Here is a 17,860-nt window from a genome sequence, read left to right as displayed (position 1 = left end):
GGGAAGGAGAAGGGTGGGGGGAAAATATTCGGGAAAGGCTGTAAATTTGTCCGGTGTGCCACGCGAATCGACGATCATCGACGGAATACAGTATACGGTATAGAGTATACAGGGACGCGTGACCGATGCGTGTAGGCGTGCATACAGGCGTTCTCGACGGTGTCTCATCGTACCGTAGAAATAGTTGGAGCGGCGCCTTGCTCGCCGTCCATCGGTCGCCGCCATTGTTTCCATAGGCGAGCAAGCAAATGAGTAAACGAACGAACAAACAGCCTCGAATATGGGAAACGACGCACAGTGGTAAATCGTCTAATGTAGTCGGATCTAGTTGAAGCTCGTGAAAATCGTGAGTAACAGAACGCGTCCGGTTACTCCGTTCTTGCCACCGATCGAACGACACTGAAAAATCTGGCTCAACGAAACGTCTAACAGATCTTTAGGCATATATTTGACAAGTTCTAAAGAAACTAGTGTTTCGTAGTGTCGGAGGGTCTTGTTCCAGTGACCAGGGTGCTAGTGATGGTGTTGGTGATGGTAAAAAGAATGGTGCGTTGGTCTTTTGTGTTCGGCTCGACGAATCCTGTTCTTTTGGTAGGAAACTCGGTCGCATGGAACGCGTTCCTTTGACCAGACCGAACCAATCGTTCGAGAAAATAGTTTGGTTGCCTTTGAAAATTCTTGTTCGCATGCCGGCAGAGTTATCCTCTCGATCGGTGTAATTACACGACTCGCCTATTGGAAACACTTCAAAGTCCTGATAGATTATTTAAACACCGCAAAATCGTGATTTTTCGAATACGCAATCTATGGAGCTGTACTCGGTAAACATCATGTGATACGTTTTGGAGTCTTGCGGTTGCTTTGCCTCAGAGTCGCCTTCCATTCTTCGATGCCGAACGCGAAAAGGTTAGTTCCCCATTGACGATGACCGAAAGAACACCGGTCCGATGCTATATATTATGTAGATAGAATTTTATTTTCAAGTACTGGCGATTGGTAAAAAGATTACGTGGTTATTCGATCAGACGCTCGACGTTGAAAAAGCTTCCTCATAACTTCCTCATCTCCAGGGGAACGTTCGTGACAATTGAAATTAGAGAAAAACCATAGTTATCGATCGGTGTGTTAATTTTCCGGGTAAATTAAAAAGGGAAAGAAGAGAGAGGCGAGTAGCGATAGAAGAGGGATGGATGGATGGAGGGTGGGTTAGGGAGGTAGGAAGGAGGGTGGTTAAACTGGTGGAGCACGAGTTTGACGTTTAGAAGCGCGGCGATGCGCCGATTCGTAGACATCCGCGCATCGTTCGAACGAAAGAGAACAGTGAATAGGTACACGAGGGAGAACACGTTGAACGACACGAATCGAGACACGTGTACTTCGTTAAATAATGCATATCCTTGCCGGACGTTCCGTTCGCAGCTATGTTTCCCGACTGTTTGAAAGCCAGTTACTTTTACCATCACCATCAATCGAGATGAACGCTTTTACCTGTTTCTCCGATCGTCGCTGGATCGCGGCTCGTATTTCCGACCGCGGACAAGCGATACGATCGAATCGCTGGTGCGTTTAAACAAATAATTACCTGAGAATAGTCCTTATCGATAACGACTATGTATTTTCTTTTCTTCGAATCGACGCGTTCCGTGATTCGTTTCGCGATCGAATCGTTCCTCGAACCGAACAAAGTATCTCTTTGTAACGATGCTCCAATTTTCTATATATTTCATTGTAAATAGAATGTTTATCGTAAACTAACAGTTTGCTGGGTATTTCAGGATGCTGGGACTGGCTTCCGTTTCACGGCAAATACAAAGCGTTTGTCACCCATCGACCATGTTGATACTGTTAATTTTATCGTTGGGTGACATACCCTCTATCAACGGTGAGTACGTTGAGAGTAATTAAAGAAACTAACATGTTTGACGATGATTCGATCGAAGGAAGAAAGAAAGACTTTTGTCGCTCGCTAAAAATAATTTCGTCTCTGCCTGGTACATATAGGTACTAGTTGCTGCTTTCGTTTTCCTTTCTTTATGAAAGGGATACTAGCCACGGCGAGTTACTTTATTTCTTCTTCCAAGCAAACAGGAGGCGCGAAATTAAAACGACGCCCAAGGGTAAAAGTAAAAAAATATGATTTCAGGTTCCTGCGAGTTCCCAACCACTTGGACCGGAGAATGGTATCAGTATGGAAAACCGGGTTCGATTACCGTAAACGCGACCGTTTTAGGCGAAAAGACGTGCGTGGAACGATCGGGACAGTCTTACATAGTTTAGTAAGTATTCAGGGATAGGAGATTCTTAAAAAAGCAAGGTATAAATCGTAACGAATTCATTGTATTTTCAGCAGCGAGAAATGTTATCATTGCATTATCGTGAACGACCGACACGAAAATGTGATTCAATTTCGGGAAGGTTAGTCGAGACAGGTTTTCGCATTTTCTCCTCTTCCATCCTGTTGCTAATGTTTTCTCGATCTCTGTTGGCCAGGCTGGTGCCAGCAGGATTACACGAATCTGGAGGAGATGTGCGTGAACATCAAGTCGGACGATACTCTTTACTCGATGTTCCGCGAGAATTCGAAACCGATACCGTGCCCATTCACCGGTCAATCCTTTACCTTCACTTACGACAAAGGATACGGCGAGTGTTCGATGCCCATCAGCCTCGGCGAGAAATGTACCGATGAAAGCAAATTGCTTCTCAAGTATCAAGCATGTCCGGATATCGAGCGAAGCGAGAGTAACAGTGAGTCTCGGATATCTCGCGACTTCTAGCCGAGTTTTATCGGATGCCAGCTAACGCGCTTTACTTACCACCAACCGAATGTCTGGCGAATAAAACATTTCCCCGTTTATTTTCAGCGGAAGAGTTACAGTGTCTAGCCGTGTGGAACGACGGTCGTAACAAATATCTCGTTGGAACGTTGAAAGGAAGAAGCGTGTCCGGTGCCGAGAAAACTTACAGGTATTTACTTTGAAGGGATGTGCTCGTTTATCGTTGTCGTTGCGATCTCTTGATTTTACAATTCAAACAGATGTTTCCTATACGAGGAGAAAACGCATCATCAAGGGAAGGTGGTGTATTTGCTCGCTCAGTCCGGTGAACCGACTTGCAACGGCCTAACTACAGTTTCCGAGGGATCGCCTACGATCAAGTTGACGAAAGGTAGAGGAGGGTTGTTTATTTCTCGATCGTTTTTTAATTAATCTCAGCGGAATCTTAAGTTTTTCTCTCGTTGCATCCCCAGTCGACAAAGAGCACAACAGATGCAAATATCCTTCTTGGATCACCGAACATCACGATTGGCATTCTCTAGACGGCACTAAAGTTTATCATTTCACCAACAAGAATGCCACGCTGAAAGTCAGAGTACAAAATACCGAAGAGGACACGTTTCACGAGGAGAAGATCGTCTGCCATAATCTGGAAAAATTGCATCCGACGGAAAACGCGCAGGTGTACAAAGTAAAATTGATCGCTCACGTGACCAGTGGTTGGTAAGTATTTGATATAATAAGCGACGATGTTTTCAAATAGAGAAACAGGTTAATAGCGATCGATCGTTGCAGCGACATCGGCTACGTTTGCATGATATTCCATAAAAGGGATCATCACGTTATAGAACTACAGCAATCGGGTGAGTGTTGGATATTTTTCCCGTTCGAGTTTTCCATGTTCCGTCTTGGCAATCGTTTCCCTCGTTTCTCTTTTATTGTTCGTAGACCAAAAGGCCATAATGCCAGACGATGCCTGTTCCCTCGTGGATACATCCACGATGCCGTACACCACGTTAATAAGTAAGTGACGCGATTCGACCCCGTTAACGATCGATAGCAATAACCTTAACGATCGTGGATCAATGTTCATCGCGCAGGCTCCTCGTTGCATCAGAGAAAGTGTCCTAATCCCGGACGATACATGATCCTTGGATTCGGCCCGTTCCATTTGGCTAACGCGTCCTTCCGCCGTCAGCGTCGTAGCGAGAAACGATCTTCGAGGATCACCAAAAGACGAACTTGGCACGAAGACGTAACGCCGAAGGAATCGCACGAGCAGCAGCAACGACAACACCAGCAACAGCAACATCATCATCACCATCATCATCGTCAGCATGGAGAGCAACCACAACAGCAGCTGCAACATGGAGAACAGTGCAGGAGCAGCAGCGTTCGAATAGGTTGCGCCTCGTCCGATCAAAACGAGATCGTCGTTGGGAAAACGTGCGATAACGAAGAAACAGGTGAGCGCTTTTTCGCGCTTTCTCGATAGAAATTAACGGAAATGAATGCGAAAGAGAAAATTTTGTTACAGCCTATTATTGCCACGGAAGTTGGGAAGAAAAGGGTACTTGGTACACGATAGTGTCGCTGAAAACCGACCAGACTTTGCCGGGACCAGGAAAGACCTTTTGCCTTTCTATGCGGCTAGACGGTGACGAAGGAAAATCGTCGACGACCGGGAAAACCGGGAGAACGAAGCTCTCGGAACAAGAGCTTTGGTTGGCGAGATTCGATCACGTTTGTCGGACGGAACGAGTCGAGGATGGACGTTCCTATACGCTCGTCAATCAAGGTATTCCGGACGAAAAGCTCCTTTTCCATTGTCTTGTTTTAAGACCCCCTCGGTCGATTATTTTATCGGGTCGAGCGATTGTTACGGGTAGCTTTGACTCTTGTGTAAAAGGCAACAGCCACGTGACCGGGGAATGCTCCAATGAGAGTAGCAAGCACGTGGTGTTTTTAGCAGACGATACGATAACACGGTAAATATCAAACAGCTCGCGCATGCGCGATATATCGAGCACAGTATATTGGCTTTTAAAGTATTATGAATTAGAAGCACAGGAAGGTAACGCGTCGTTGATATACGAGGGTCGCAAATCGTTAAACATTGTGTATGAACATTGCTTTTCATTTACTTTGTTCCAGGAGTTTGCGAGGACGTAACAAAGGCAGCTTCCAGCTTAGCGTCGCTCTTTTCCCTGTCCAGAATTTTATTCCTAGGAACGATGGGAAATTGTGCAGCGGCATACATGCTCTTGTTGAGATGATATGCGAGTTTCAAGTGAAACGAAATCGATGCTCGTAACAGGATCGCGCGCGTTTCAACGCGTACGCGATACGAACAGAGAAGAAGGCTGCTAAACCCCGTTTGACGATCCTCGATCGTTTTCGTAAGGATCGAGACCAAGAGCAAGCGGTTCGTGTTGGACGATCGATTCGCCTCGTCTCTAAGGGAGTCGCGATCGATCATTCGTTCGACAAAGTATTTCTTTCATTTCTAGATATTCTAGTTTTACCTTCTCCTCGTTCCATTTCTTCGTCGCTCTATTCCATTCTTCGTTTCAATTCCCATGTATTCGCATTTCTTTTCTGCTTCCGTTTTTATTAGTCTGTCTTCTCCTTTTTTTAGTCGCTTTTCGGATCTTTCAACGATCCGTTATTTCTCGCGTTGCTTTTACAAAATGTCCTACTGCCGGCTGCTACTACTACCATTACCACTAACTATTGCTACTACTACTATTACACAACAACTACTAGTATGACTACTACTATCCGTTTCGATACGAATAGTGACGTACTTAGATCATAGAAGTTAAGTCTCACGCCCGTCCGTTTCGTACGATGGCCGATGGATTTTTGTCCGATAATATCTATATATCTACATCCTGTGAATTTGTACATTTGCACTGGTATTTTTTATATAAACGTACGTTAAGGAAGGTTGAACGAAAGGGAAGGTTGGTTAAGGTGGCGGGTAACCGCGGACGTTACTTTCAGAGTTAAGAATACGAACAACGATACCTCGATCGTTTTCGCGAAAATAAGTTAAGTAAAGCACGATAAGTAAAGACGTATATATATATATATATATATATATTAACGATCGACGGGCTACTGTGCACCCGCAGCTTTTGTAAATATAAGCAGGGTATAACGAGTCAAGACCATGTTCGATTAATCGCGAGTAAAATCGCTATAATCCTACAACTATAAATTCGATTACTTTAACGCGTAACAATTAACGGATAAGAGAATAATTTTTACAACTCTTAACCAACTACACTTTGTACATATTTCATAATTTAAGCGGTGTATAAAGAAGACTGTTTTTAAAGAGTATAAAGTTTTCCACTTGCAGTCGCGTTTCATCGTCGAGGCGCGAAGGAAACAGCATCCTGTATCGAGGCCATTAATGGACGCTGACTTAATTATCATTGAAATTGAACCACACCGTAAACTCGAATTACGTATTTATTTTTTTTTATCTTTTAATTACTAAACGCGTCGAAGAAATATAATTTCCTTTCGAAATCGGTGATTCGTTTTCTCGCTGTCCATTAGCCTCGTTGCATCCTACGGCTATTTGTTATCCTCGAACGGCATAAAACAACAAAGACGCGTAACACTTAGCTGAATTCGAAAGCAAGAGAACACATACACACGTACATAGAGAGAGAGAAACACTAGCACACGGTGACAAGCGATACACAAAATATTTTATAAAGAATCGAGACTGTTCCGGAATTCGTATAAATAGAATATACGTGTACGACAATGCGTTGGTTCTAACCCGTAAGATAGGCAAATTTTTAATATCGAGATAAATTGTTATTTTTATACGCATAAAACTATTGTTCCCAGTGTGAAACTTATTCGCTCCGTCGCTCCTCAACTTACTTGTCTATTCGAAATTCTCTTCTCCCTCCCTCCCCCTCCGATTAACACTAGATCCGACCGTTCGTTCCTTCTCGGTAGACAAATCTCTACGCGAGCCGTATTTATTATATATTTTCTACTTTTCCAATAGGATCGTACGCGTAACCGTGTGTCCGACGCAAATTCCAGCCAAATTTTGTTGCATTCGTTTTTCGAGACGAGAAAATTCTGCTTATCGTCGTTGCGCGGGACAAGTAGCGCAAATAAGCGTAATCTATCGTGTACACCTGCAGTTTGTACGTTTAGAGAATTGAGAAACGTAGACGGTTGGAATCGGCGACAGAACGCACGAATACGCGTGATTCGAACGGATGAAATTCTGCTCGACCAGAAAGAAAGATATTGCGCTGTTTTCATTTTTACACCGTATATGTTGCGAGAACGAGTGTATTTAACGAATCGATGCGTGTGTTATACTAACTAAGAGGTCGAGTAAATAACGATTACATTACGATGCGAACGATTCTCAACAACGACTATGACGAAGACGGAGACGACGACGACGATACGCGTTTTAAAGTATAGTAGCAATTAAGAAAATTTCCGCGTTACTTGTCTCGGCGCGGCGGTCCTACGTATTGTACCGATGGATGTTGCGAGTTGATGAAAATGAAAAACGAAGACACGGGTCGTTTCGATTGCGTTTTGAAGCGGTATGGTAAGCCTTCGTCGCGTATGTCGTACGATCCGATCGTTTCTTTCTAAGCGAAACAACCGAGTATGGGTACACCGTTCGAAAGATAACGAAAGGAACGTTAAAAGTGTCGCGATTGGAAAGCGTTGTTCGCCTGGAAATAAAGGAATTGGTGTCGCGATACTATTTCTCCAGAACATTTATTCGAACCCTGAAGCTATATGTACAGAGTTTAGTCGAATAGGCAACAGTTGGCCGAGTATCGCTGATCGAGGTGTATTTTTATTATCATATTTTTAAGTAAAGGGAAGGAAAGGTCGATGCAGAGAAAGCAAATTCGTTGAATGTATTTTCAAACAATTATTTATTGATCTATTCTTTTCGAAATGTTAATTTTAGCGAAGAATGTAATTGTTCGTTCGTTCGTTCGAGCGGCGATCGCATGGAAGAAAAATGTCGCGAAAAGCGTAAGGGGGTGGTTGACGCGACGCGATGCGGCACGCGGACGCACGTGGAGCAGTCTTTGGATCGATAGGTAAGCTGTTGGTGTTTTGACAAAGCGGTCGATCAACTCGCGTACGCTTCGGGTCAATTCGAGGGCGTGTGTGTTTAAATCGCGTTGAATCGTTCAAGTACGGAGACAGCGCGCGACCGACTGCTATCATCGATTTCCATGTCCATTGCTCCTCGTCTTGTCCGTCGTCGTTTAGCGCCCTTAAAAAGCCGAATAAAAAGAAACGCGTTCGTTTCTGCGTCGGATACGCAGGAGGTCGAGAAACGGAAAGGTGCAAGGTGAAAAGTAGAGCGACGAAAGGGAGAGAATGTAGGGCAAAGGTGAACGAGAGGTGAACGGCACTACGGACGGCATGGCAGCTAGCTGGATAGGTGGTAGGAAACGGTGGCGCATCTGCGCAGATGTTCTTCAGATTTATGAGGTTCAATAATAATTTGTCAGGAATACGTGGAGGGTAATAGACCGCTTTGTACTCGCGTCGGAACTCGCTCGACGTTTTTGGTATAACGCTTTCGATATCGATCAAACTGGCCGCTTCGCGGAATCCTATCGATTCCGGCTGGCTAGCGCCGATATCACCGTCTCTGCTATCTCTTCCAATCTTTCCGTTTATTTTGAAAAACAAAGTTTAAGCTCGATCGATTGGTCGTGGGTGTCTGGTCCAGCAGCGTAAACTAGGCCGTGCGTACAATGTTTGATCGATCCGAGTCGATAGGAGAGCACTGGTCGATGTTGGTCGATCCTGGTCCACCCTTTGCTTTTCGTAGTAGTACCGGCTCGGGGCGATGGCTATATACCTAGTAGGAAAAAGGAAAAGATAAGAAAAAAAACCCAGAGACATGGTATAAAGAGACGCGGAGACGGAATAGCCGGGGAGTAATTTGGTAAAGCGAAACGAGCACGGATTACGGATACGACTTCTTGACTCGCTGGTCGAAAGAATAAGGGTCGAAGGAGGAGGAGGGGGCAGGGTTGAGCAAAGGAGCGAAGAAGCGAGATAACGGAAAGAGGAGGAATACGAGCAGGGAGGATAAGGGCAGGTATAGGTTGCGACGGTGCTGCTAGTTTAGTAGTTTTACCCCCTTGGGGTAAAAGCGCGCAAGCGCTAGTGTTCTTTCCCGATGCTCGCTCGCACTCGACGCCAGTAATCCGTGAAACGCGAACGTGCAAGGTGTTGTTTTGCCCGACAGATCGTAGGTATCTGGCGTAAACCTAGTTTTTTACTGGCTTCGATGTCGGGACTCGCGTGAAATTATTTCAAACGATGTTTCCCTCTATTCTATTCTCCTCCCCTTTCGTTCTCTTCCGCTCATTTCCGTTCGAGTCGATGCATTTCGATCAAGATTTGCCCTATACCTTTTCTACCCCCTTGCCTTTTTACTCGTTTCTTCTAATGACCTTTTCCGTGTTCATTAACGCTTGTACACTCTTGTCCGTAACAACAGACAAACTGATTTGTTCGTTGCGTCCATGGTTTGGTGTCGTTGTACGAACTGTAACACGCGCACACTCCTGCCTCGTGTCACGTATCGTCGAACGATAATCGCCCCCGACAATCGACTCGACCGATCGTTCCATATCGAGATATTCGGAAGAAGTTTAGAGAATAAGAAATATCGATAAATTGCGCGCTATCTCGAAACTCTTATTTTTCCTTCATCCTGAGACGCGCGATGCGCCGTTGTCGCACTTTGCAACCCTTTTTCACCGTGTTTTCGTTTTCCCACCTGTCGCGAGCATCCTTCTCTTCGACCTCTACGAACTCGGTTCGATGACTTTGATAAGAAGGTAATTCTCGTCGATTCGATGGCCGGCCAACGATAAGTAAAACGAGTAAAACGCTATCGATCCGAACGCGTTGTTACCAGATAGTATTTGGTGCATCGGTGAACGGAACTCCCGTTTACTTGTACGAGTCCACGAGTTGACGAGCGAGGGTGATGGTTTTCGTCGACACTGATATGCAAAACGTGGTTGCCCGATCACGTGCCGGCCACCGCGTGTACCGTGTTCGCGTGTTTCCCATTTCCCATTTCCCGTTTCCGATTAGAGCTGACTCGTTCTAGCAACGTTGTACGCTCGAGTCGAGTCGAGTCGGGTCGGGTCGGGTCAACCTGGTATCGTTTCGCTTTTGCAGACCACGGTCACGGTCGAATAGAGGAGACAAAGTCCCGAGACGAGGGATAGAAAGCAGAATGAAGAGAAGAGAACGCGTACGGTTCGGCGAAAAAGGCGACGGTATCGAGTAAAGTTTGAGCGAACGCATTCGAATCCTCGTTCCACCGCGTCGTTCCTTGTTCCGCGATGCTCGAGAGGAGAAAACGGTGCGTGACGCGTTCGTAAAGGTTGTCGGCAAAAATTCTTAGCGATCTACGCGGCTTGTTGTGCAGAAGAGGAGGAGGAGGAGGAGGAGGAGAAGGCGGAGGAGGGAGGCACGATAAAGGGGCGAAGAGGAAGAAGGAGGAGGAGGAGGAGGAGAAGGAGAAAGGGAATTATAGAAAGAAGCATCGGGTTATGAAAGAGAGGATAGAGTAAGGAGGAGATCGAGATAGAGGGTGTGAAAGAAAGAGGAGAGGTGGCATCGCTAGGATCGTATAGAAGAGCCTCGTGACGGAGGGGCTTCGTACGGCCCTGGCGCGACTGCGGCATTGCACCCCCACAGGGGGTTCTCTGCCAAACACACCGAATCCGCCCTCCACCCCAGAGCACAGAAACCACGTGAGTACGCGATTGAAAAGGGGGTGTCAGGGGGGGTGAGTAAAGGAGAGAAAGGAGAGAAAGGAGAGAAAAGAGATCGGTTGGTATTGCGAACAGGGATGTGTGGCGGATGGTCGCGGGTCAGCCGGCCGTAAGAAGGAGGGTAACACACGGGGCAATGGGACCGATTCGGCGGCGAGGGCCGAGTCGCAGCAGCCGCAGTCGCAGTCACAGCCGCATTTGCAGTCGCAGTCGCAGTCGCAGCCGCAGTCGCAGTCGCAATCGCAATCACAATCCCAATCCTCGTCGGAATCGCAATCGCAATCGCAATCGCAATCGCAAACGCAGGTATCGCGTGCGAACGGTAGCGGTGCATCCCATCGGCACAATGGAGCGGATAATTCGCGGGAAACCGATCTGTTGTCTCACGCTGCCTCCGCGCTACGAAGGCTGCACTTCAAATCCGCCGGCGGCAGTCGAAGTTGTCGCACCGTTCCAAAGGTCGTGGTCATGGGTTCGAGCACCGCCTCCGAAACTACCATCAACACCAGCACCGACAGTGCCAACACGATGCTCACAATGGTAAATAACCATCTCCTTCCCTTTCGGCTGCGTTCCGTTAATCCATAATCCCGTAGGTGACGACAACGGACGGAGAGCAGCCGGACGATAGTTTCGATTTGATGGACATCCCCTCGGAGATGTCTCCTCCCGCACCGTCCTCCACCGTTTCAACGACCGAACTCGAACCGATTCCTCCGCCTCCTCCGTTGCCGCCACCCCCGCCACCACCACCCCAACCTCCGTCTTCGCTACCGATCGAATACTCGACCGACGACGAGAAGGAACTCGAGGAGAGCGTTGGATCGGCATCGAACGGTGCCACCTTCAAATCCGACACCGACAACGCGCGTCTCGATGTTCGAGCATCTAGCATCGCGAATCTTCTCGACGAGACCGTCACGCTTCCGGTCGTCGACGCGATGCCCAACGCCACCAGCCTCCTCAACGAGACCAGGGTGTCCGTTTCCGGGAGAACTCCGGCGCTTCCGGATCTTCGAGCGGCCGATTTCTTTAGGTGCGTCGTATCATCAATTTTATTCGCTTCCGTCTAGCCTTCGCATATCGGAATAACAGAAAATTATTTTTCAGCACACCCGTAAGAGGTTCGGTGGACGCGGGTCAACCGGATTCGAATTGCTCGAATCCGATGTTGACGTTGCTTCTGACCAGAAACCAAGAGGATGCCAATTCACCGAGCGACGAGACGAAACAGGGCCAAGGGAAGCCAAGCGTGAACGTAACGACGAACCCCTTGGACGTGTCGTTGATAGGAACGCGTGCGAGCATCGAGCGGTCCTCCGACGGCCCGGGTAGGACCGGTAACGGGAAATCTCGAGGAAAGGCCGCAGGTGAGTCGAGACGATCGAAACTTGGCCCCTTCACCGATATACGTTTACATATACCCAGCCTACATACGTTTCTCAATGGTGTCACTGAATCTTTCTTTGAAAAGAGATAGAAGAATGTAAACAGGCGAAAAACGAGCCCCGAACCGCGTACCGTCGCGTCACCGAAAAGATAGCTTCGTTTAAAAAAATCGATGAAACGCGAGAGAAATGCGAGAGCGAAGTAGAAAAGATCGACTTGAAATTCAATTCTCGTTAAGAAAATCAATGTTATTGTTTTCTTTCAGAATCGCATCCCCTCGTTTCAACCATTCATTCATGGGTCAGGCTCTTTTTCCCGTTTTGCGCAATAGGTATTAAAGTTGATTCTGCTCGAGTTGTGTTTCCAGAGACCGTGTCATCGAAATCGAGGGATCTTCGAATCCGATCGAACATCGCTATACGCGTTTGGCCTCCTATTAAATTTTCTTTTCCAAAGTTAATTAACCGCTCGATCGAGCCGGCGATCTCTCGGTTCGAGCCGGCCTCGTTTATAGACCGCGGGTCATACACACACCTACACACACACACACACACAAGCGTGCCTTTTCTCTTCTGCCCTATCGGCATTCAATCGCGAGTAGAGTATACATATCGAAACTCTTTACTTGCTTTCGACATCCTGCATTCGATACGTTTTCCTTTATTCCTTTCCTCTTGTTGCGTTTACCGCTTATATTCTTACGATCTTGTCAAAATTAGGGCTCGCGCTCCCCCTCTCTCTCGCTCTCTCACTCTCTGATCTTACTTTGTTTTCATAATAAGCGAAATTGAATGGGAAATCTTGTGAAAGGGTACAATGATATCTGTGTAGAAATAGAGAGAAGAAGAGAGGAGAGGAGAGGAGAGGAGAGGAGAGGAATCGCCGATCATCGATCGCAAACCCATCCGTTGTTGCATCGCTCTGTTATCTACTATTACTACTACGGTATTTCGGAGCTTGAGAAGCTCTTGGATTTCGATAGGCTGGTACGCATGTTTCGCCAATTTCACCATTTTCGCCGATTTTAGTAAGACTTAACCGTAGTTAACAACGCTTCATTCGCCACCGATAGCTTCCAACGAATTGCCGCCTTCGTCACCCTTTCTTTCGCTTCTTCGTCGTTTCGTCTCTATCGAACGTCCTTCCGCTTCCGTTCCCGTCTAATCGTATCCCTCCTTGGACAAGATTTACCCCTGGTACAGGGATCGATACCCTCAACCGAGCGTGCAAATCCATTCCGTCTAAAGATACGCGCGCTTTCCCGAAATATCGGCGAAAGGAGAAGGCCAAAGGAAACCGTGCGACGCGTAATCGTTAAAGGGGGAAGTAAGAAAAATTACTTGCTTACGATTTTTTGGTAGACGGGCGGCAATTCTGCTTGGAAACACGCACGCGTATGTGTTCGAAGCTTAACGCTTTAGAAATGAGCTAAGAGAATATTATAAATTAATCTTGATCGAAAATGAGAAAGATGACGCGTGAGTGTGAAAGTGAGAAAGTAAAACGCGGTGACGATAGAGGAGGTAACGAAACGTTTGCTTTGTAATATCGAAAAGGGGGCAACGCGAGCGGAAATAAGAGATCGGCGCAAGCGGCAACGATCGTGGTTCAACAACCGTCGCTGTCGTTGGATGGTTCGGCCGGCGCTGCCACGATACTGCTGCACCCGGAGCTGGACGTCAGGCGTCGAGAAGAGAACATGAGGCAACTGTTGGACGTGGCGAACACGCTGACGCTGCAGGAGATACACGACTTCGAGATGAGGTTCGTCCGTCGCATAAATTAAACCGCGCACATGAGTGGTTCAGCTAGGATATAGAGAATATCGGATGGTTGACTTGATGACCGTAGATACGGCAGCCCACATCACAGTCGGTCCCAGTCGGTCAAGACCCCCGGCAGCCGTTCGTCGGGCAGGGCGAATTATCTCTGTCTTCCCCAGCAAAGGTCGAGGGTGGCGAGCATGCCGAACACCGGCGTCGAGGAAGAGTACTACAGACTACGGCATTTCAGCATAACCGGTAAAGGGGTGGTGAACCGAGGTGACTCGTTAAAAAGTCGGAGATCCCGATCCAACAATAGCGTCGCTTCGAGCAATTCGAGGTGAGACTTTGCTGTTCTCTCGATCTTTCAAAAGATATCGCGCGGTTACGAAACCCTTCCCCCGTGTCCCTTGGTATATAACTCTGGTACCATAAGTAGTAGAGCTGGTAGAACGAACAAGGAGGATCGTTGTGGTCGAAGAAAGAAGGAACACACGAGGCCCGTTCAGAAGGAGTGGAGGGTTTTTAGGATACGAAAATTTCTCTGACAAACACACGGTTCTACTCTAAATCGAACGCGTGAGTTTACGTGTAGCATAAGCGTTCAAGCGACGTAGACGCACGTGTTGGACTTTAGAACAGGATCCATCCGCGACGTCGAAAGAAAGGCAAGGCGCACGAGTGTCCCTATCGGAGGCTCTGCCCCTCCTTGATCACCGTCGATCCGTTCGTCGAGGTACAATCGATCGGGAATAAAAAATAGATTATACGTAGAAGGTCCCTCTGGTAGAGATGCATGCGAAAGAGAAAATTGAAAGAGGCTAGGTGGGTGGTGGTTAGTTAGTTAGTTAGTTAGGGTGGGAAATATGGAAACGGCCATCGATTTATAACCAGCTAGCCAATTTATTGCCCGGATAAATACAATTTATGTACATACACTTATACAACAGTGACGTGCTTCTTTCTTTCTTTCTTGTTCTTCTTTCGTGCTTTTGTCGCTTTCTTTTGGCGTGGCAATCAACGGCGGTGCAGCACGGAACATCTGACCGCTTCGTATCCTGGCTCGGCGAGGAACTCCGCAGCCGGCTCGTTGGCCAGTTCTCGCGAGAGCAGCGCGTCTCAGGGACCAACGCCGTACCGCGTGCTCATGCTCGGAGCTCCGGCCGTTGGCAAAAGCTCCCTCGTTTCCCAATTCATGACCTCCGAGTATCTTCACGCTTACGACACATCGATCGGTAAGCCTTCCTCCACGCCAGTAAGTCTCTTTTAATCTCCCCCGTATTCCTCGTCACCTATCAAGCTCAGATTCGTGCTGATTTCCTTGCAGACGACGAGTCGGGAGAGAAAACGGTCAGCGTGCTGTTGGCCGGCGAAGAATCCGAGCTGACTTTTATCGATCACTCTTGCGCCGAGATGACGGTAAGAATCGTTCCGCTCTCGAGATCGATCGTCGAACGAACGATCGATCGATCGAAATCTCGTCTTTTTTTTTTTTCTTTGAGAGGGCGAGGTAGAGCGTAAAAAAGGGGCCGCGGTCAGGTGGATCGGTAAGCTCGAACGCGTTAGCCGAGGTTGCGATTGACGAGCATCGAGCCGTAACGAACGATCGGTCGAGCGTGAAACGGTTTAGCGATCGATCGACTTGGTGTCGAGATGGCGACGACACCTTGACTACGGGATCGGAAGGAAGCGAAGGAACGCGGTCGTTATCGATCTCGATCCTTCCATGGCTCGTGGTTTTTTTCTTTTCTCCTTTCCTTTACAGCCAGAGAATTGCATAGCCACGTACGAACCGCACGCTTACTGCGTCGTCTATTCGACGACCGATCGAGCCTCGGTACGAATCGCCGAGGAAGTTTTGCAGACTCTATGGCGGAGCGATTACGTATCGGCCAGAGCGGTGATTCTAGTTGGGAACAAAGTCGACCTCGTTCGCAGTCGATTGGTTTCGACCGAAGGTAAGAGGCAGGCATCGAAACTCTATACACGATTAATTTCTCCCGCGTTTCCTGTTGCAGAAGGAAAGTCTATGGCTACATCGTACGATTGCAAGTTCATCGAGACGTCCGTTGGTATCAATCATAACGTCGACGAACTTCTGGTCGGTTTGCTAACGCAGATTCGTTTGAAGCTCGAGAACCCCGAACGAACGAGGGACCTCTTTCGAAAAAGATCGCGAAAGAATCGTAGTAAATCGCCTTTAGGATCTTGCTCTGAAAATAATTCGCCGAAAAAATATCGAGGTAGTCGTACAAGTACCAGCCTGAAGGTACGAAATTTATTAGGTAAAGTATGGGCGAGGGACAGCAAGTCCAAGAGTTGCGAAAATTTACACGTCCTTTAATTTCTTTTACGACGACTAAAACACGACCCCCGTTGTTCTTCGAACTTTTACAATTGTTAATCGAGACCCCTACCCACCTGTCACCCCTTACGATCCGTATCGTCTTTTTTTCTCCTCCCCTATAGAAACACTAAAATCTTTCGGCAATTCGGCAGAAAGCCGCGCGTTGCGCACCTTTTTTCTATCCCCTGTCAACTGTCCCTACCCCTTTACCCATTTTTCCCAATTTTTTTCCCGGCGTCGTGATGCAATCGTTTTATCGATCTCTTTTCTCTTCGCATGCTCGATGTATCGCCATTCCATTGTCTACGATATCTAACGCGAATTACGTAAACCTTACGGAATCTTGTTCTCCGAAATCGTGTAGGCCGATGCGTAGCTACGTGTAACCGATCTTCGGTTATCATCGAATCTTACAATTAGTAAGTGTATAGTAGATAAAGCGTATCACTTGGACGTAGGTATGCTGTATTTCGTGCGCAAATCTAACCACGCAGGAGTAACACTTATTCGTATCTTCCAACGTCGGTTCTATCGTTATCAGAGCAGATCCGATGCTTTGACGTTTGTCGATAGTACAAACGTTTGTCGCCTTACTTGATTCGTCGTCTACTCGGTCGACAAAGGTAACCAAAGCGAAGGAAACAAGAAAATGTAGGAAGGAAGGAAGGAAGGAAGGAAGGAAGGAAGGAAGGAAGGAAGGAAGGGAAGAAAGAAAGGAAAATAGGGGATAAGTAGAAGAGAGGAATGGGTAAATACCGTAAAATACAATTGTTGCAAATTTTGTTAAGATTTAACGCGAAATCGAATTCTCGTGCAACGAAATCGATCTTTTTTAAACTCGCACAAATATAGGCAGGTGGTCGTTGAAAAAAAAAAATTCCTAGGCAATTTTGTTGCTCGCGTTTCGAGTAAGCGTGTTACTCGTCGAGCAATTGTACCTCGGTCTCGAACGTTATTTAATGTAATAATTACCCGTCCATCGAGCACGAGAATGGTTCAACCAGCGATCTTACATCCCAAGGAACGAGTCGAGTTCGTTCGTAAACCGATTCATCGAAACGTATCATCGGCCATTTTTTATAAACGCGAAACGATTGCGATGCGATTTTCTAACGCGCGAATAAAACTTGTAATCTCTTCTCTTCTGAAACAAACACACGCATTACACCTACGCACACCTTGTTTCTCTCTTCTGACTTTGCTCTCGATGCATGCTCTCTTTTTCTCTCTTTTTCTCTCTTCCAACGAAAACCGTCTTCTGCTCTTCTCGTGATCTCATCACCGTCGAGGGCAGCGACGTTAAACGCGAAGAAATAAAGAAGAAAATCGAGAACCACCAGAGACAGGGCCACGTAATTGAAAGGACCAATTCGATAGGGAATAAAATGCGCGTAATGGAAGAAAAAGGGTAGAAGCGATAGGAAAAAAAACGTAAAAATGAAAAAAAAAAAAGAAAAATAAGGTAAAAACGATTCGCGTTCCGAGAAGAAAGTACGATGTTCGGTACGATGATCATCCGTCCATCTATGTAAACTTCTGACCATCCTTCGTGATCGATAATAATCGACTTTAATAATGAAAGCTCCTCGAAGGTAAAGAGCTTTCCTCGAAGGAGCCGAACACCGTCTCTTTAAACGAAGTAGGCCTCGCTTCGAGATTGAAAATCTCGATGAAATTGCGAGGAAACGTGTACGGGGGAATCTTTTTTCGGCGGGCATCTCCTCGTTCAACGCGTCGTGCGTACCTACACGA

General features: G+C 47.0%; 2 protein-coding genes across 7 annotated transcripts; both read left to right on the top strand.

Annotated features, from left to right (window-relative positions):
• LOC117600773 (uncharacterized) lies at window positions 1–6,722 on the top strand. 5 transcript variants are annotated; one of them, XM_034316649.2, is made up of 13 exons: window positions 1–300; window positions 1,776–1,882; window positions 2,144–2,276; window positions 2,348–2,415; window positions 2,491–2,748; window positions 2,865–2,967; window positions 3,038–3,168; window positions 3,251–3,500; window positions 3,573–3,640; window positions 3,726–3,800; window positions 3,878–4,243; window positions 4,315–4,575; window positions 4,932–6,722. In XM_034316649.2, the coding sequence occupies exons 1-13, from the start codon at window positions 281–283 to the stop codon at window positions 5,051–5,053; spliced, it is 1,962 nt and encodes a 653-aa protein (XP_034172540.2). In that variant the 5' UTR covers window positions 1–280; the 3' UTR covers window positions 5,054–6,722. The 5 variants fall into 5 exon arrangements, with proteins under 5 accessions (XP_034172540.2, XP_034172543.2, XP_034172542.2 ...); XM_034316652.2 differs by having other exon boundaries at window positions 1–346; XM_034316651.2 differs by having other exon boundaries at window positions 1–546.
• Window positions 6,723–10,687: 3,965 nt separating this feature from the next.
• Window positions 10,688–17,495, top strand: LOC117600772 (uncharacterized). Of its 2 annotated transcripts, XM_034316647.2 has the most exons (10): window positions 10,688–11,149; window positions 11,206–11,645; window positions 11,720–11,979; window positions 12,264–12,329; window positions 13,555–13,762; window positions 13,850–14,101; window positions 14,794–14,996; window positions 15,089–15,180; window positions 15,527–15,719; window positions 15,780–17,495. In XM_034316647.2, the coding sequence occupies exons 1-10, from the start codon at window positions 11,078–11,080 to the stop codon at window positions 16,103–16,105; spliced, it is 2,112 nt and encodes a 703-aa protein (XP_034172538.2). In that variant the 5' UTR covers window positions 10,688–11,077; the 3' UTR covers window positions 16,106–17,495. The 2 variants fall into 2 exon arrangements, with proteins under 2 accessions (XP_034172538.2, XP_076548949.1); XM_076692834.1 differs by lacking the exon at window positions 12,264–12,329 and having other exon boundaries at window positions 10,938–11,149.
• The last annotated feature ends 365 nt before the right edge of the window (window positions 17,496–17,860 follow it).

Source organism: Osmia lignaria, chromosome 16 (assembly GCF_051020975.1).
Source record: "Osmia lignaria lignaria isolate PbOS001 chromosome 16, iyOsmLign1, whole genome shotgun sequence".
Classification (NCBI taxonomy): Eukaryota; Metazoa; Arthropoda; class Insecta; order Hymenoptera; family Megachilidae; genus Osmia; species Osmia lignaria.
The sequence above is the reverse complement of the archived record's forward strand: the minus strand, read 5'-3'. Positions and strand labels throughout refer to the sequence as shown.